General features: G+C 44.9%; 1 protein-coding gene across 6 annotated transcripts in view; it reads left to right on the plus strand.

The window, feature by feature from the left end:
• Window positions 1-18,998, plus strand: part of KMT2A (lysine methyltransferase 2A) — a 50,059-nt gene that overhangs the window by 16,614 nt on the left and 14,447 nt on the right. For 5 of the 6 annotated variants that reach the window (XR_015795818.1, XM_088138816.1, XM_088138817.1 and 2 more), the window contains exons 3-24: window positions 580-3,245; window positions 4,154-4,331; window positions 4,556-4,790; window positions 5,461-5,525; window positions 5,638-6,006; window positions 6,621-6,694; window positions 7,095-7,223; window positions 7,592-7,705; window positions 8,496-8,642; window positions 8,828-8,923; window positions 9,175-9,295; window positions 9,692-9,805; window positions 10,269-10,453; window positions 11,049-11,222; window positions 11,572-11,682; window positions 11,893-11,966; window positions 12,274-12,467; window positions 12,805-12,911; window positions 15,026-15,163; window positions 15,833-15,991; window positions 16,078-16,195; window positions 16,282-16,360. Coding sequence is in view for 5 of the 6 variants with exons in the window: in XM_088138816.1 (XP_087994942.1) it covers window positions 580-3,245; window positions 4,154-4,331; window positions 4,556-4,790; window positions 5,461-5,525; window positions 5,638-6,006; window positions 6,621-6,694; window positions 7,095-7,223; window positions 7,592-7,705; window positions 8,496-8,642; window positions 8,828-8,923; window positions 9,175-9,295; window positions 9,692-9,805; window positions 10,269-10,453; window positions 11,049-11,222; window positions 11,572-11,682; window positions 11,893-11,966; window positions 12,274-12,467; window positions 12,805-12,911; window positions 15,026-15,163; window positions 15,833-15,991; window positions 16,078-16,195; window positions 16,282-16,360 (5,647 nt within the window). In the remaining variant the exon portion in view is untranslated. Of the gene's footprint in view, window positions 1-579; window positions 3,246-4,153; window positions 4,332-4,555; window positions 4,791-5,460; window positions 5,526-5,637; window positions 6,007-6,620; window positions 6,695-7,094; window positions 7,224-7,591; window positions 7,706-8,495; window positions 8,643-8,827; window positions 8,924-9,174; window positions 9,296-9,691; window positions 9,806-10,268; window positions 10,454-11,048; window positions 11,223-11,571; window positions 11,683-11,892; window positions 11,967-12,273; window positions 12,468-12,804; window positions 12,912-15,025; window positions 15,164-15,799; window positions 15,992-16,077; window positions 16,196-16,281; window positions 16,361-18,998 lie in introns of all 6 variants that reach the window. The other variant, XM_088138820.1, reaches the window with a different exon arrangement.

Below are 18,998 nucleotides of genomic sequence, written 5' to 3' on the forward strand. Positions count from 1 at the left end.
TTCTGGGTGTTCCCACCATATACTACCTCCTTCCCGTTGATTCTGTCCTAGTCATTATGTATTTTTCAAGGGATCTGTGGAAATGCCCTCTAATGCTCATGTGAATGAACTCTGCTTTGAAAGTCCCCGTGGAAAAAACATTAAATTTAAATTCAGAAATGTGGTTTCTGGATTACTCGTAGTATCTTGATGTATGGCTAGTGAAAATAGCTGGAACTATTAATTCCAGCTCCCCTTGCTGCTGAGCTGATAGGGCTAGATTGTAACCCAACAGGGAAAGGTCCAGAGTGGCTTCTCTTCTTCCAGGTCCAGCCATTGTAGATTTGTGATTTAATTTATGTCCAGGCAAACTGATTGAATCAGTTCTTCTAGCATTATAATCTTAATAGACTAAATACGCATACTAAGTCTATTTGTGTAGAATTCAGACATTGATCTGTTACTCTTAAAACTATGTAATGTTAGAACTTTCTTGTTTTCATTTTCTTACCTCATTCCTTTTTTCATTTTGTGTTATGCCTGCAAACAAGGATTTCCTTGTTTAATGTACCCATTTCTGTTCTTTTTCTGCAATCTCAGTCAAAGCTAGTGCACGCAAACCTCGTGGGAGACCTCGGAACGGTTCAGACCGAAGTCCAGCTGCACTATCAGAGCCCTTGCCAATATATTCACCTTCAAGCAAGCCAGAACCTACATCCATGGAAAAAATAAAGAGGAAAGAATTTAAAAGTGGAGAAAAGCGTCGAGGGAGACCTCCTGCGCTTACCAGTGTGAAATTCAAGATCAGCCATAAAGAGGGCATTCCAGATGCTCAGAAAGGAGGGAAGGAAGAAAAAGAGAATGTAAAGAAAATAAAGCGGGCACCGTCGGCTACCTTTCAGCATGCTGCAAAAATTAAGAAATTAAGAGCAGGCAAACTCTCTCCGCTGAAGTCTCAGTTCAAGTCCGGGAAGCTCCAGATTGGGAGGAAAGGGGTTCAAATTGTACGCAGGAGAGGGAGGCCGCCTTCTTCTGATCGCTTGAAGACCATGCCAGCTCTTGTAAGTTCCCAGTTAGAAAAAGTCCAGAGGGTGCGAAAGGAGAGAGAGGGTATACCATCACTCCCCAAAGATGAAAAGCCAACAGTCAGACAGAGCCCTCGCAGACCAGTAAGGATTATTCCTTCCTGCAAGAGGACAGATGCCACAATTGCCAAGCAACTCTTACAGAAGGCTAAAAAGGGAGCTCAGAAGAAAATGGAGAAAGAAGCAGCAAAGCTTCAGGGCCGGAAGGGAAGGACTCAGCTCAAAAATATTCGGCAATTCATTATGCCCGTGGTGAGCGCCATCTCTTCACGGATTATTAAGACTCCCAAGCGTTTCATTGAAGATGAAGACTATGATCCACCAATTAAAATAGCACGCTTAGAGTCCACCCCAAACAGCCGCTTCAGTGCTACCTCTTGTGAGTCAAGCGAGAAGTCTAGTGTCGCATCTCAGCACTCATCCCAAATATCTTCAGATTCCTCACGGTCCAGCAGTCCAAGTGTTGATACATCCACAGATTCTCAGGCCTCTGAAGAGATGCAAGGCTTGTCAGAAGAATGCAACAACACTTCAGAAGTTCATGCTTCTTTGCCAGTGTCCACTTCCCCTGATAATGAGGGTGGCGAGAGGAGGAGGAGGAGGAGGTTTTCAATGGCAGAGAAGAATTTTGCGCCCAAAGCAGCTAAAAAGCTGCCCAGTCTCCAAAGTGTGTCCCAACAGCAATCATCTTCTTCACCTCCTCCCCCACTCCTCACCCCCCCTCCCCCTCTGCAGCCAGCAGCCAGCATCTCTGACCATGCACCCTGGCTCATGCCTCCCACCATTCCTTTGGCATCACCCTTCTTACCTTCTTCTGCTGCTGCCCCCGTGCAAGAGAAGCGGAAGTCAATCCTCCGAGAACCAACATTTCGTTGGACTTCTCTGAAGCCCTCTAGATCTGAACCCCAGTACTTCTCCTCTGCCAAGTATGCCAAAGAAGGTCTTATCCGCAAGCCGATTTTTGATAACTTCAGGCCGCCACCCCTGACCCCCGAGGATGTCGGCTTTGCTGCTGCTGGCTTTACCTCTCCTGGGGCCACAGCTCCTGCCCGCTTATTTTCTCCTCTTCATTCTGGAACAAGATTTGATCTACAGAAGAGAAGTCCCCTGCTGCGAGCTCCAAGGTTCACTCCCAGTGAGGCGCACTCACGCATCTTTGAGTCTGTAACATTGCCTTCTTCGATTAATCGAAGTGCTGCAGGAGGCGCTGCAACAGCAGCTTCCTCAAGAAAACGAAAGAGGCGAGTGTTCAGCCCAATTCGATCTGAACCAAGATCTCCTTCACACTCCATGAGGACAAGAAGCGGAAGACTCAGCACTTCTGACCTTTCCACGCTCCCTCCATCATCGTCAGCCTCTTCTTCCCTAGCAAGCATTTCTGTGGGCTCCGTTACCACTAGTGCCTTAAACTCCACTTTCACTTTTCCTTCTCATTCTCTGTCCCAATCTGGGGAATCAGCAGAGAAAAGTCAGAGGCCAAGGAAGCAGGCAAACCCTCCTGCCGAGCCATTTTCATCCGGTGGCACTGCTCCCCTTTTTCCTTGGTTCACGCCAAGTCCCCAGACAGAGAGGACCAGGAGCAGAGACAAAGCCACTGAGGAGCTATCCAAAGACAAAGAAAGGGACGCTAGTCCTGAGAAGGAGAAGAACAGAGAAAGAGATCGAGACAGGGAGAAGGAAAACAAACGTGACTCCAGGAAAGAAAAGAAGAAGAAGACTTCAGAAATTCAGAGCAGCTCTGCTTTATTTCCATCAACTCGAGGTTCTAAAGGAAAGGTTGTTGTCAGTGAAGATGTAGCAACCTCGTCTTTTGCCAAAAAACCTGCAGGACGGAAGAAACTAACTGCTGCTGATCCAGCAGCAGATGTCCCTGCTGTAGTTCTTGTGGACTCAGCCATCATCAAGACCAAGCTACCCAAGAAAAGCCGAGGGGGTCTGGACAAATCAAATCTGGAACTTGGTCTGGCAGCCTCTTCTGCAGAAAAGGAAGAGACTTTGCGCCTTCCCGCTGCATCAGCTGGCATCGTGAAACATTCCTCCATCAGCTCAGTATTGGCTCATGCTGACAAACTTCCAATGACTGACAAGAGGGTGGCCAGCCTCCTGAAGAAAGCCAAAGCCCAGCTATATAAGATTGAGAAGAGCAAATCTCTTAAACAGGCGGACCAGCCCAAAGGACAGGTATCTTCCGAAAACAGTGGCTTCGGAAGGGAGGTAGCGTAGGGACAATAGTGGGTAAGGCAGGAAGAGGCTGTGCTCCCCAGACAGAATGAGCGAAGCCACAATGGTTGGCATGAGCATCGTGAAAAGGTGCCAATGCGACTAGTCCCTGGGCTTCACTGAGCAAGCCGGGGAAGCTGTGAATTGGGAAGTGCTCAGTGTTGCGCTGCTACTGCTCTTGAACACTGGTATGCCTTGAGCTGCTTGCTCAGAGCTTCCCGTGTCTTGCCTTCCTATGGGATCTTGCTAGGGCTTTGCAAGGACCTTTGGCATGCACAAGAATGGGAACGTAGCAGCTGCATCTTTCCAGGAATCTTGTGGCTGCCCTCGTAACTGCCTCTGTAATACTTGTGGATGGGTGCTTCTTTCATACCACAGTGCATCTCAGAACATCTTTTTGGAATTGAATTCAAAGCATTTTGCAGCGCTAGACCTTACTTCTCAGGGAAAGAGATGAGTTCTGAATTACTGCAGAGAGGTTCTTTTTTAAAAATTTAAATCTTTTTCATACTTTCTCTTTCCCCCCTGCCCATCCCAGCAGTCTTGGGATGTTACTTACAACACAGCTACTAAACATCTTGCAATATGTAGATGATGCTATGTGTTATTTCTAGTATATGCTTAGTATGAGCTTATACACACTGAGCCCCTTGATGCATTTTATGTATATAACTGCAGAATTGCAAGTGGTTGGCTTTAGGCAAAACATTTCTGCTCTGCTATCCTGTGGAAGGGGACCTGCTTGGAAATACAATTTTGGAGAAGGCTAAGAAGCCTGCCAGCCATGCTTCTGTATTGGGTTTGAGTTGCTCATAGCAGAATGATCGTTTGTGCCAACCATTTCCATCTGTTTCTCTGCTGGAATCTAGGGTCAAGAGAGTGATTCCTCAGAAACCTCTGTGCGAGGTCCACGCATAAAGCATGTCTGCAGGAGGGCAGCTGTAGCACTAGGCCGCAAGCGAGCAGTCTTCCCAGATGACATGCCCACTCTGAGTGCCTTACCATGGGAAGAACGGGAGAAGATACTGTCTTCCATGGGGAATGATGGTAAATATTTTGATTTGGGCAGAAAGGCAGCATTGCTTTCTTTATATCAAGGGACATTAGAAGTTAACATAAGGGAGACTGCAGAATGGAAGAGTAGTTCTTCAAAAAAAAATCTGGATAAGCGCTATCATGGTGCTCCTTTAGAAAAAAATGCAAGCAGAGCAATCTTCACTTCCATCTCCATGGTTGGCTGCTGAATTAATAGCTGGTATTCTCTTTGACAGACAAATCCTCTGTTGCTGGATCAGAAGACGCTGAGCCCCTTGCACCTCCCATCAAGCCTATCAAACCAGTAACCAGAAACAAAGCCCCTCAGGAGCCTCCTGTGAAGAAAGGCCGACGATCGAGACGCTGTGGGCAGTGTCCAGGCTGCCAAGTCCCAGAGGATTGTGGCGTCTGCACAAACTGTCTGGATAAGCCAAAGTTTGGTGGGCGGAACATAAAAAAGCAGTGCTGCAAGTAAGTGTGTGGATTGGCCTCTTAGGGCCTTCTCTTCCTGGGGACAGCGGAGTACCCCAAAACATTTATGTCACTCTCACTGAGGAGATGCCAAGGTTCCCAGACTTTCCCGTGTTTTGAGCTTGATTTCTGCCTTTCTCATCAAAGTGGCAGCTGGGTTGTAATAGCTTCTTTCTCAGGCAGTGGTAGTAGAGACACACTTGATGCAACTGCCTCCTTTTGCCATTTTGGTGTTGGTTTTTCCCCATGAAAGCTAAGTGAAATGCGAGAGCAGCTCCCCTGTGTGAATCTTTCTCTGAATAGTCTGTCTCTCCATCACTCATACTTGGGCTGCCCGGCCAGTCAGAGCTCAAACAAAGAAGGGAATACTTATGCTTCCTCTTCTCTACTTTGGACAAAACCTCAAGCTTTGATTCTTTTTAATGCAGCTGAAAGGGTGACATTGCCAAGGATGTCCTGTTGGGGCTGATCAGTTCAGGTACCCAGACTTACCTGGGAGCTTTGAGGGGTTGAAAGTCTCTGGTGCTCAGCTCCAGGGCATGTTTTTTTCACAGGATGCCTCCCCCAGAAAGTCTGTGAGTTAGAAGTGACAAGGGCTAGCAGAAGAGAAATCCTCATGTGGAGCGCTTAGTAATGTGTCTTTCCATCTCTTTGTTTTCTCTTTCCAAAGGATGAGGAAGTGTCAGAATTTGCAATGGATGCCATCGAAAGCTTATCTCCAGAAACAAGCCAAAGGTAGGAAACCCTTTTGAGGGGGAGAGCAAGAAGGTTGGGGTGCTGGTTCTTTAAGGGGAACAGGTCCATATGTAGGTGGCAATTGCATCGAAAGTCCTTTTCTGCTATGCAGCTGTGAAAAAAAAGGAGAAGAAATCCAAGTCCAGTGAAAAGAAAGAGAGCCATGTTGGGAAGAATCAGGGGGAGCCAGGACAAAAAACAGCAGCTCCTCCACTCGCTTTGGGGAAAGAGGATCATGCCTCGAAGAGGAGCAGCGAACCTGCCCGGAAGGCCAGTGAAGAAAAGATAGAGGAAGGGCCGCTGCAGCCACCTATCCCAGACCCCAGACAGGCTCTTCCCTCTGCCACCCGGAAAACTGGCAAACAAGCACCGCCTCCCATGCCCCCTATCCAGCTGCCTAGCTCGGGCCCACCCAAAAAGGAAGCCCCCAAAACCATCCTTGCTGAGCCCAAGAAAAAACTAGCACCACCACTAGAAGCAGGTATGTGTTAACATGCACTGGGGACAGCTGGTGGCCTCTCCAAGACCAACGTACCTGCTTTTTGGAGAGAACAGTTTGACCTCTCTCTTTGTTGTATTACTGGCTCCAGCAGGGAAGAAATGCCCCACCTCACAGATTTCACACAAATGGGAGCAGCTTATGGTGCTTTCTTGGGCACACGTAGATGGCCACATGAGGAAGCAGCAAATATTCCCTCCATAATAAATGGGACTTGCCTTCTCTCTTGCAATCATTTGTTCTTTTTCTCGCTCTGACTCATATGGGCTAGTTTGTCATATGCATGCCCCATTTCTTTAGCAAAGCATGCAGTGCTGTGGAAATACCAGGATGAAGCATTCCTCTTGCTTCTATCTTTCAGCTTAACCTAGGCCTGCACCTAGAGCAGAAGAAGCAGATCTCCTTGGGGACTAGGAACTGGGCTGGGGTATAACTTTATTATCCTAAGGGAGAAAAATGAGGTTTGTTTCTAGAGCGGTATGGTGAAGCAAAAAGTGGATAGCATCTTGTTTTCTGCTCTAACAAGGTCCCAAATGCCTCTTCGCTTCTGGAGACAAATCTTAGGTTATTACAAAGTATATTTGCACTTTTTCTAGCTATTGAGCAAAACAGACAGAAGAAAATCATTCCTCGTCCAAGCTTACCGGTGAAACAGAAACCAAAAGAAAAGGTAACCTAATGTTTCATCTTGTTTCAAGAGAAAAAAGTGTTCTTTGATTGTGTCTTTATACTTGAGACCCTATGTTGGCCTCACCCCCTTCTGAGGACCCAGACCCAGCACACCATCCAAAGGCCAAGTAAAAAATTTTGGTCCCCAGAAAGGGTTGTGTGCGCATACACATACAAAATGCTAGCATTTCTTGCCTTTTAAGGTGCATAATATCAATATAATATTTCTTCCACATTGCTTCTTGTCTGATGGTGGTGAGAACTCAGCAGTAATTTAGCTGTGCTCCTTGAGGTTGGCCATTGAATGCAGGATAGGCAAAGGTGCCTGTGTGTTCAATTAATATATTCTGAGGAATGTTTGGGGAATAAGAAATGAAATATTTTGTCTCCCAACTTTCTAGGAGAAGCCGCTGCCAGTCAGCAAGCCAGAGAATAGCACACTCAATACATTGAGCACTTTCTCAAGCAATAACCCTTCCAAGCAGAAGCCCCTGACAGACGGGGTTCACAGGATCCGGGTGGACTTCAAGGTAACAAGAGGGCTTTGGGCGTTGCTTTCTCTGTTGGGATTACGGCTTTTGGAACTGGCAGTGTCAGTTCCCTCTCTTTCCACAATATTGTTCTGCTGAAAGTTGCTTCCTTGGAGCAAGCAGTGAACGGCAGAATGGTGGATAATTACCAGTGGAACCCTAGCCGTTCCACAAAGGGGCTTTCTGGGGATTTAATGATTGCTGGTGCAAAAACCAGAGTGAAGAAAACAGCATATGCTTTAGCAGGTAACTACGGCATTGCAGAAATGAAGCAGCTGCATTTTGATAGTCCCAGTTCCTGGTATCGGCACAGTAGTTGGCCTTGCACAGATATCCCTTTCTCAGGTTCTTGCTTTTGTGCTTTCTAGGAGGACTGTGAAGCTGAAAGTGTTTGGGAAATGGGTGGTTTAGGTATCCTAACCTCCATTCCTATAACTCCCAGAGTAGTCTGCTTCCTGTGTGCCAGCAGCGGAAATGTGGAGGTAAGGAATCAGAGTGTCCAGGTGTGACTTTTTTTCAGTTGCGTTAAGTTAAAGTAAATTTGAAACGTGTACATGGAATTGAATCCTTAATCAAAACAATCCATTATTTTTGCAGAATCATCAGTTGTTTTAAAAGGTTTTTATTTGCCTCTGAAACCACAAGCTGGTCTGGCTTCTGTTGGCTCTTCCTAAGCCTGATAATTACTTTTTGCTGTTGCAGAGTCGGGAGTTGCTGCAGATGCAAAATTGTTCATAGACAAATAATTGAAGTTGGGAGGTGGTCTAAAAGCATCTTTGGATGATTTTGTTTTTCTTCCTAGCACTTTTCCCTCAGGTGCGGGGTCCACTTTTTTCGGATCAACCAAATGTTGTTTCATTAGTTGCGACAAGAATTTACTGACCGGCTTGTTGCCCGAGCCTGACATCATGGGCTGAGAGAGAGAGACTGGCCCAAAGTCACACAGCTGGCTTTCACACCTAAGACAGGACTAGAACTCACAGTCTCCCGGTTTCTAGCCTAGTGCCTTCACCACTAGACAAACTGGCTCTCTCTGGATGATTTTGTTTATGGACCTAATTTTGTATTACTTTGAGTGTTAATAGGTGGGGATGTTATGCAGTCATTCCTTCATTCCTTCAGTTTGTATTCTGCCTTTCAATTCAGTTAGATATTCAAGGCAGCTTGAGTTAAGAACCAAATTCTTATCAAATCCATCAGAGCCAAGCTAATGAGAGAGAGATAGGTGCAGTAGACATACCTGATTGGCTGACTTGGTTTGTTTGCTTGTAGTTTGTGTATTGCCAGGTCTGCTGTGAGCCTTTCCACAAATTCTGTTTAGAGGTCAATGAACGCCCACTGGAAGACCAGTTGGAAAACTGGTGCTGCCGTCGCTGCAAGTTCTGCCATGTGTGTGGGAGACAGCACCAGGCCTCCAAGGTAACTAGCTTCAGTTTCTTCTCTGAAATGTGGACTGGAGCTCAGACATTATGAACCTGTGTTAGAATGAATGGCTGCTTGGAAGGCAGCCGGTTGACCACATTGATCTGGACAGATCTCTAGAGGCCCAAAACAGTGTACCCAGGCTCTGTTTAACATGACTGCTGTTTTCTACAATTCTGTAGCAATTGCTGGAGTGTAACAAGTGCCGGAACAGCTATCACCCAGAGTGCCTGGGACCTAACTACCCAACTAAACCTACCAAGAAGAAGAAAGTTTGGGTAAGTTCGTCTTAGGAATATGGGTGTTTTTAAGGCAGACTCCATTGCCTGTAACCAAAGGTCATTTTAACAAAAAGGAAGAAAAGGGAAAAAGAGTGGGTGTTACTGTACAAATTCCTGGGCAAGTAGGCATGTGCAGGTACGGATTTCTTGTTGGTTACTTCTGGTCCAGTTTCAACAGAGATATATTGACACTTCTCAGAGAGTGGGTGGTCCTTGAAAAAAGCAAAGCTTCTCGTCTCTCTTTCTAGATTTGCACCAAATGCGTTCGCTGCAAGAGCTGTGGGGCAACAACTCCAGGCAAAGGGTGGGACGCACAGTGGTCCCACGACTTCTCTTTGTGCCACGATTGTGCCAAACTCTTCGCTAAAGGTGCGAAAAGGCTGAGACTACAGAACGCTGTTGGGGACCAAGGGCCTGGGAGAGCTGGCAGCCATTCCACAGGAAGGGAAATCCTTGCTTTTCAATATTGCCCCCAGAAGGGGGACGGCGAACAGTTTCCTGTGTAGAACTACATGCTGCTTGATTCAAAGATCACACTGAGACATGTGTCGTTTTAACTGTGGTTTGTTAAATAAACCAGAATAAGCATATTTTACAAACCAGAGTGTACAAACTCAGTCACTGAACTGAACTAGCAAAGAGGGTTTTCCCCTGTCAGTCAGGGACAGAACTTACCAGCAGCCATTCTCGCTTTATGAGGCATCCCCAGACTGCTGTTTAGCCCTGACTGTGTGGGCCTACCTCATGATTTTGTCCTGCTTGCAGGGAACTTCTGCCCCCTCTGTGACAAGTGCTATGATGATGATGACTATGAAAGCAAGATGATGCAGTGTGGGAAATGTGACCACTGGGTTCACTCCAAGTGTGAAAACCTCTCTGGTGAGGAGGAGCATTTACAGTCAACAGACTTCACCCTTAGATTACCTTTGCAGGTCACTATGGTTTAAGAAAAGGTGGGGAAACTCCGCAATAAAGGTTGGTATCCAGAAATTCTTCCCATGCTCATGAGCAGAATTGTAATTGTGTTGAGCTGTGGATTGAACCCTGTTTTACAGGATATAGTTGTTGCCTTGAATCTTGGAGGGTGAGCAGAAATGTGAGATGGTTTTGGGGAGGCGTTAGTCTACTTAAGCTAGCAGACTATGTATGTACCCACTCAAGATGTCTAGCAGGGCATATTCCTCTCATGCTTGGTAGGCACTACATTCTCCAGGTCCTGAGACATCAGAATATACATGGGCACTGAGTTAAGCCATTATTCTCATATTCCTCTGTTCTGCCACTGGGCAAGTGCATCCTTCTGAAATCTGGCACCCATAACCATTGTCATTTCTTCCTTCAGATGAGATGTATGAAATCCTCTCTAACCTTCCAGAGAGCGTGGCTTATACCTGCATTAATTGCACTGAACAACATCCTCCTGAATGGCGGCTGGCACTCGAGAAAGAGCTGCAGCTTTCTTTAAAGCAAGTTTTGACCGCCCTATTGAATTCTAGGACAACTAGCCACTTACTACGTTATCGACAGGTACCTCTATCTTTTTTTCTTTTCACAACTAACTATCTGTCTATCTTTATCTATCCATCTATCTATCTGTGAGATTTTGGTTATTGGAAACATAGAATTTCTAGGAGAAAAAGCAGAATTAGCCGTGCATCACTAGTCCTAAGTCAGGTTGGGGGGGGGGAGTCCCCAGTTTTTCCATTCCAAAATAGCTGAATGCAGTGGCTGCATGTGCACCATTGCAGTTAATTCCATGGCTTCATAGGCATGGTGCAAAGACACACTTCCTTTTCATCTCATTTTTTATCTTTGTGCATCACCCCGAATTTTACAAGCTTTCAACATAGTCCATGTTTCCCAATGGTACCTGTGTGAATCTCTTGAAAAGGCTGTAGGTTTGAAAATGTGTTAAACATTAGTATACTAGGTGTGAATGTCTGCAGTTGTGTGGAAAGGTAGATTGAGGAGCTCTGTTGTCCAAGAGGCAGGGCCAGTGATTTTCCTAATGTGTGAAAGTAACCTCTCTCCCCTCAATTTCTACATTAATACAGTGCATTAGCAGACTGTTTGTGAAATTCTGCAGAAAATGTTCTATCCTCCTCTTGTTGTCCGTCTCTAGGCAGCCAAACCTCCTGACTTGAATCCTGAAACAGAAGAAAGTGTGCCATCTCAAAGTTCTCCAGAAGGCCCAGACCCTCCTGTACTAACAGAGGTTGGCAAGCAGGAAGAACAGCCACCACTTGATCTGGAAGGCGTGAAAAGGAAGATGGACCAAGGAGGCTATCCTTCTGTGGTAGGTCTCAGTGCAGCCTGCCACCCACACTTTCTGTACTTCTGCTAGGGTGAAGAGACTATTGAATCAAACTTAAAACAGACTGTGGAGTTGCACTGAAATGGCTGCTGAAATGCAACATTTTTGTTGCAACTTCTTGCATGACTTGAAGTTGCCTGGATGTTGGATCTGTGCTGCCCTATTTCCCCTCATATGTTCTGTGAGTGAAGAAGGGTCTACAGGTTTTGCTACAGCAATGGCTGTGCCAGATAGCTTCCAGATGAAAATGAAATAAGGGTCTGCAGCTCCTTGAAGGTGGTGAGGGGCACCTTAAAGACCATAGCGAAGTGACTCTTACTTTCCCATCCAGTTGGAGTTCAGCGATGACCTTGTCAAGATAATCCAGGCGGCTATGAACGCTGACGGAGGGCAGCCGGAACTCAAGAAGGCCAACAGTGTGGTGAAGTCCTTCTTCATGAGGGTAGGCTGTGCTTTACCATTGCCTCGCGGAAAGGCTGCGTTCCCCTTACTCCCAGAGCAGCTCCAATTCTCCAAAGGGACAGAGTTTTTAAATCTGTCATAAATTCATTGTGCTGGCAAATCTGCAGAGCTCTGAGACAGTTTTCTTAAATGCTTAACACCAGGCAAAGTAATACTGAATCTTACTAAAAATTGTGGTTTTCTGCTTTAGCAAATGGAGCGAGTTTTTCCGTGGTTCAGTGTAAAGAAGTCCAGATTTTGGGAACCAAATAAGGTCACAGCAAAGTAAGTAATTGCTCTGCTTCCTGAAGTTACTCTCTGTAACTGATTGGTTGCACATTGAGAACAAAGGTGGTACCATAATGTTGCCCATTGGAAATCATGTGGAATTTCCAGATTGTCTCTCTGGCTCTGTGCGGCAACTGTAGTTGACCCCAGAAGCATCTGGAAGGAAGCAGGAATTCCCTGCTGCTGTTCTGTGCTGTGATTGCCCAGAAGGGACATGGGGCAATTCACCTTGCTCTGCAGGGATAATCTGAAGGGCTTTGGGAGCGGCATCTAACTTTTGGTCATATCTCTTATTGTCTTTTAGCAGTGGAATGCTGCCTAATGCTGTCTTGCCCCCATCCCTTGACCATAACTATGCACAGTGGCAGGAACGTGAAGAAAATCGTTGTGCTCAGCAACCCCCTCTGATGAAGAAAATAATTCCAGCTCCAAAATCCAAAGGGCCTGGAGAGCCAGACTCCCCGACTCCGCTGCATCCTCCTACCCCACCCTTATCCAGTGAGAAATTGAGCCTTATTCTCTTGCACTGTCTGGAGGAAGTTCTCCTGGAAGATGAGTTTTAAGCTTTGGGGTAGCATTTTTCTGTTAAACTCGGGCAGAGAGAGGAACCTGGCTAGAGGTGCCTAGTTGTCCACTTTCTGGCAGGGTGCGGATGAAATTAACACAGTGCCCCTCCGATGCTGGTGTCATTGCTTGGATTGCTTTGCTGGAAAGAGCAAGAGATCTTACTGCTCTGGCCCTTTGCAAATCAGTTGATTGCTCCCATACTTCATTTCATTCCGTGTTTCTTCCTAATATTCTTTGTTAGGAATTAATTCTTTCTGTTTGCTTTGAGGTTCTGACAGAAGCCAGGATGACAGCCCAGAACTTGCTCCTCCTCCAGATGTGGAAGACAACCGGCAGTGTGCTCTTTGTTTGAAGTATGGTGATGATGGAGGCAATGTAAGTAGCTGGGGAAGGAATTTGGCAATTGGCATGTTTCTCCCTTCCAAACTCTGATTTCAGTCCTCTTTAGGTGCTTCTGCTTGCTCAGTCTAGTTAAACTAATCCTGGCAGACCAATCTCTTGAGTCATCTTCCTAACTTGGAGTGATGTAATTTGGCAGTTAAAAACATTTGATTAAGTCCCCCATGAGACTTTGGTAAGCAGACTGGCTAAATGCAGTTAGCAGATACTGCTGTCAAGGAGATTGTGGTGGTGGTGGTAGTGGTTATATTTTTATTCCACTTTTTAAAAAATATTTGGCCAACTCAAGGCAGCAAACATACCTAATACACCTGCCTCCTATTTTCCCCACAACAACAACCCTGTGAGGTGGATTGGGCTGAGAGAGAGGGACTGGCCCAAAGTCACTCAGCCAGCTTTCATGCCTAAGAGAGGCCTAGAACTCACAGTCTCCTGCTTTTTAAGAAGCATTTGGAAAAAGAGAACTAGAAAAATAATAGTGATTGAAGGATTCCTTCCATTCTTTACTGATGACTCAGACCTGGGAGGGTTTGGTAATATCTCAGAAGTCTAGTACAAAATTCAAAGACTTTGGTACAATGGAAAGAGAAATAAATATATATGTACTTGAATTATATTTACACTAGGTAAGTATATATACTTATGACCTGGCTATGTGATCAGGCCTGGGATCCCAGGGAACCAGAGACCTGCTTAGATGGCTCCATTGCTGAGAGGGCCATTTTTATTCCCCTTCCCCTATGTTTTTTCACAGTATTTATTAATGTGGTTTTTTATATTTCTTCTATTGTTTTTATATCTGTCTTTTATCTGATTGTTGTACGCTGCCCAGAGTCACTTTGATGAGATGGGCAGCTATATAAATTTGCTTAATAAATACATAAATAAAGAAAGAATTGTAACAGTTGTAATGATATACTATTTTTTGTTTTTCTTTTCTTTTCTCACCTTTTTTTAAAGCACTCTTTATGTGTTGTTTCTTCTTTTTTTAGCGTATGTATTTGCATTATAATTATTCTTGGGGTTTTTTTGTTTTCCTTGTTATTTTAAAATAAAAAAAAAAAATAGAAACAGATGCAAAAGGGTTAGGGAAAAACACATGGTGAAATAAAATGTTAATATGCATAAACGGAGGGTAGAGAATACCTGGCTTAGCAGTTACATATGTCATGTTGGGCTGATCAGTTTGCCATAAACCAAAGGAACAGTAACGGCATGATGATGTGACAGCAAAAAGGACAGGTGCAATCTTCCAAGGCATTACGGTATTCAGACCTCAGCTACATCCAGTTCCAGTTCTATCTCCAGCCACAGTTTAGCTGATTCTCACAGGGCTCCTAAGACATCATGTGTTTGGTTTGGGCTTAGTGTACTGCATGAACTCAGCCAGTTGTGATTTATTCAAGAAACCATAGTTGAACAAATCATGGCTAGGCTCACCATGTGAACCAGATCTTTACCAAGGATATACATAAATTGAAACAGGCTTGGACATTGGGGAATACAGATGAGGTGGTCATGAGCACGAAAAACCAACAAGGCAGGCTTTCAGAAAATGAGTAAACTAACACTCAGAGGAGCAACGTGTTGTGCCCCAGGAAGGAAAGAGAGCAGAAGTTTGTTTTCTGCTGCCCCTAAAGCCAAAACAAGGACAGATTTTGATTCAACATTAGAAGTACTGTTTCCACAGTGAGAGCATGTCAACGGTAGCGCCAGTTCCACGTGTGGGCAACATATTCTCTGTCACAGGAGGTCTTCAGCCAGAGAAACTGGACTGCTTTGGGGATCCACCCTATCCAGCAGTTATTTCAGTCTTTGTTTCATTCATGTATTGCTCATATTAAGACAAGGATGAATTTTCTTACTTAAGGAAATTTTAGATCCTTACAGGGGATTTAGAAATCTTTGAATTGAGGTATAAATAATAGGAGCCTGGAGTTTCTTGTCTGCAAGACTATCTTGGATTTTCTGAACCTGCCTGTTTATCAGCTTTTCCTTCAGCAGCACCTGCTACCTAGTTCTGTGATCAGGATGGAATGCCACGCCTTTTGGTTCTGAGTGTCTTTGGTGGGCTGTTTACTTTTCTACAGGATGCTGGCCGTCTCCTCTACATTGGCCAGAATGAGTGGACCCATGTGAATTGTGCTCTGTGGTCAGCTGAAGTGTTTGAGGAGGAGGACGGCTCTTTGAAGAATGTGCACGTGGCAGTGATTCGTGGGAAGCAGCTGGTGGGTAGGATGTGTGACTGCAAAGGATTCTGTTTCGTTCTTTGTCTCCTTGACTGCTACAAGAACAAGAGAGTTTGTACTGCAATTTAAGTAATGGAGTTCACAGATCGGTATATAGAAAAAAGAAAAAAGAAAGCTAGTCTTCTTCCGACAGGATTTCTGGAAAAAGTCAAAAAACATCTTTTACTTGAATGTTGTCATTTTATTACAGTAATGCTAATAACAGAAGAAAGGAGTCTGCAGAGGGTGGAATGGGCTGCCCTTTGCAGATACTTAGCAGCCCATGGAATAGAAAGGTGTCTTTCAGCAATTAAGGTGGCAGGCCCCAACCAGCTGAACTGAGGTGCAATCTCTTTCTTAATCGCTGATCCATTCTGCTTGCTTCAAATCAGCTATCAACGTTAATCACACTTGATTTTTCTCAGCTGGCTTGTGAAATGAACAGACTTAAATTAGTATGTTTAAATTAGTGAAATATAAAGATATAACCCTAAAGTTATGCTTAATTAGTAAAAATTTGGACAAGTAGCTACGCTTGCTTATAGCTAGGGCAAGAAAGATGGACCAGTAGGAATCCTCTGACGTAATATTGAACAGATATGTAACATTCATTTTAACTGTGCAGTATTCATGCAGTTTGACAATCAGAGTAACATGCCAATCTTGCAGCGGTGTGAGTTCTGCCAGAAGTCGGGTGCCACAGTTGGCTGCTGCCTAGCCACTTGCACCAGCAACTACCATTTTATGTGTTCTCGGGCCAAAAATTGTGTCTTCTTGGAGGATAAGAAGGTGTACTGCCCACGACACAAGGACCTGATCAAAGGGGAGGTAAGTCCTGAGCCTCTTTCCTCCCTTCTCACTTCTCACCTGTTCTGTGTCCAGATGACTCACATCTGCTGTGGGTTTGCTTGTAGATGGTGCCAGAGAATGGCTTTGAGGTGTTGAGAAGAGTCTTTGTGGATTTTGAAGGAATCAGCTTAAGGCGGAAGTTCCTGAATGGTTTGGAACCAGAGAACATCCATGTGATGATCGGTAAGCCCCTTTGTGACGTGAGGTCCAGTGGTCTCTTGCCGCCACTGCTGTTCTTGTGGCTCAACTCTTCTTCTACTTCCATACAGGGTCGATGAGCATCGACTGTCTCGGCATCCTGAGTGATCTTTCTGACTGTGAAGACAAACTCTTTCCTGTTGGATATCAGTAAGTGGAAGCTGCTCCTGTGTCACCTGCTCTTTCTGGAAGAAACCGCAAAATGGTCCAAGAAACCTGGGCTGCTGGGGAGTGTTGGTTGGCTGGTATTGTTCCCAACAAGAGATGCAAAAGCTCTGAAAAAAGACATATAGTGGGGCAAAAAAGTATTTAGTCAGCCACCAATTGTGCAAGTTCTCCCACTTAAAAAGATGAGAGAGGCCTGTAATTTTCATCATAGGTATACCTCAACTATGAGAGACAAAATGGGGAAAAAAATCCAGAAAATCACATTGTCTGATTTTTAAAGAATTTATTTGCAAATCATGGTGGAAAATAAGTATTTGGTCAATATCAAAAGTTCATCTCAATACTTTGTTATATATCCTTTGTTGGCAATGACAGAGGTCAAACGTTTTCTGTAAGTCTTCACAAGGTTTTCACACACTGTTGCTGGTATTTTGGCCCATTCCTCCATGCAGATCTCCTCTAGAGCAGTGATGTTTTGGGGCTGTCACTGGGCAACATGGACTTTCAACTCCCTCCAAAGGTTTTCCATGGGGTTGAGATCTGGAGACTGACTAGGCCACTCCAGGACCTTGAAATGCTTCTTACGAAGCCACTCCTTCGTTGCCCGGGCAGTGTGTTTGGGATCATTGTCATGCTGAAAGACCCAGCCACGTTTCATCTTCAATGCCCTTGCTGATGGAAGGAGGTGTTCACTCAAAATCTCACAATACATGGCCCCATTCATTCTTTCCTTTACACGGATCAGTCGTCCTGGTCCCTTTGCAGAAAAACAGCCCCAAAGCATGATGTTTCCACCCCCATACTTCACAGTAGGTATGGTGTTCTTTGGATGCAACTCACCATTCTCTCTCCTCCAAACATGACAAGTTGAGTTTAGACCAAAACGTTCTACTTTGGTTTCATCTGACCACATGATATTCTCCCAATCCTCTTCTGGATCATCCAAATGCTCTCTAGCAAACTTCAGACGGGCCCAGACATGTACTGGCTTAAGCAGGGGGACACGTCTGGCACTGCAGGATTTGAGTCCCTGGCATTGTAGTGTGTTACTGATGGTAGCCTTTGTTACTTTGATCCCAGCTCTCTGCAGGTCATTCACTAGGTCCCCCCGTGTGGTTCTGGGATTTTTGCTCATCGTTCTTGTGATCATTTTGACCCCACAGAGTGAGATCTTGCATGGAGCCCCAGATCGAGGGAGATTATCAGTGGTCTTGTATGTCTTCCATTTTCTAATTATTGCTCCCACAGTTGATTTCTTCACACCAAGCTGCTTGCCTATTGCAGATTCAGTCTTCCCAGCCTGGTGCAGGTCTACAATTTTGTTTCTGGTGTCCTTCAACACCTCTTTGGTCTTGGCCATAGTGGAGTTTGGAGTGTGACTGTTTGAGGTTGTGGACAGGTGTCTTTTATACTGATAACAAGGTCAAACAGGTGCCATTACTACAGGTAACGAGTGGAGGACAGAGGAGCCTCTTAAAGAAGTAGTTACAGGTCTGTGAGAGCCAGACCTCTTGCTTGTTTGTAGGTGACCAAATACTTATTTTCCACCATGATTTGCAAATAAATTCTTTAAAAATCAGACAATGTGATTTTCTGGATTTTTTTTCTCATTTTGTCTCTCATAGTTGAGGTATACCTATGATGAAAATTACAGGCCTCTCTCATCTTTTTAAGTGGGAGAACTTGCACAATTGGTGGCTGACTAAATACTTCTTTGCCCCACTGTAACATTCCCATTCCCTCATCCCTTTTTAGTTTCCTTATTTTTCGTTGTCCAATTTTTTCACTGGATTATGAAGCAGGTGGTCCTCATTTAGTGACCACAATTGGGACCAGCAACTTGGTCATTAAGCAAAGCAGTCGCTAAGTGAAACCGCAACTGCTTACGATCTGCCTTCAGCTTTCTTTTGCTTTATAGACCTGCAAAGGTCGTAAATGTGAGGATTGGTTGTAAAGTTACTTTTTTATCACCATCATAACTTCAAATGGTTGCTAAATGAGGCAGTCGATAAAAAGGACTACCAGTCGGTAAATGAGGACTACCTGTAATTTCTTTTAGAACAATGAATACTTTTAAGATACGGCATCCATATACTAAAACCTTTCTCTCCCCTGTACATGATTTGTAAATGTACGCAACAGGTCTTCCCTACACATTCCTGTGTTGTGAACAAGCAGCAGTTGCAAAAGCAAGGTGGATAATGGGCTGTCCCAAATACTCAGGCCCAACACAAGTAGGCAGCCACACACTCGACCTCATTCTTGTGTCCAAGCAGAGGTGATCTGGATAAGGAGGGCATTCCCATCTGTCCTTTGCCATAGTCAGATCACTTCCTAGACCTCTGTAAGGTAAATGGGCCAATTAAGATGGTCAGCTCCAAGTGACTTTTAGATCCAAAAGGTCTCTGATTGACCCTAGGAGATTTTCCCAGTGATCTTGCAGGTTACCCATGGCACAGGAAGTGACCCAGGCACTTATGTGCTTCCCCCCAGGCAGCCTCTCCCTGTTGATCAATCCTGTTGGCTCCTTGGATGTACCAAGGACCTCCAGGAGATCAAGCAGGAGGAGAAACTTGTAAAGAACTGGTGGAGGAAGATGGAAAATGAATCTGATCAAGCA

This window comes from Python bivittatus, unplaced genomic scaffold (genome assembly GCF_059951505.1).
Source record: "Python bivittatus isolate LINGU-HERP-01145 unplaced genomic scaffold, Pbiv_v1 ctg000320_np1212, whole genome shotgun sequence".
Classification (NCBI taxonomy): Eukaryota; Metazoa; Chordata; class Lepidosauria; order Squamata; family Pythonidae; genus Python; species Python bivittatus.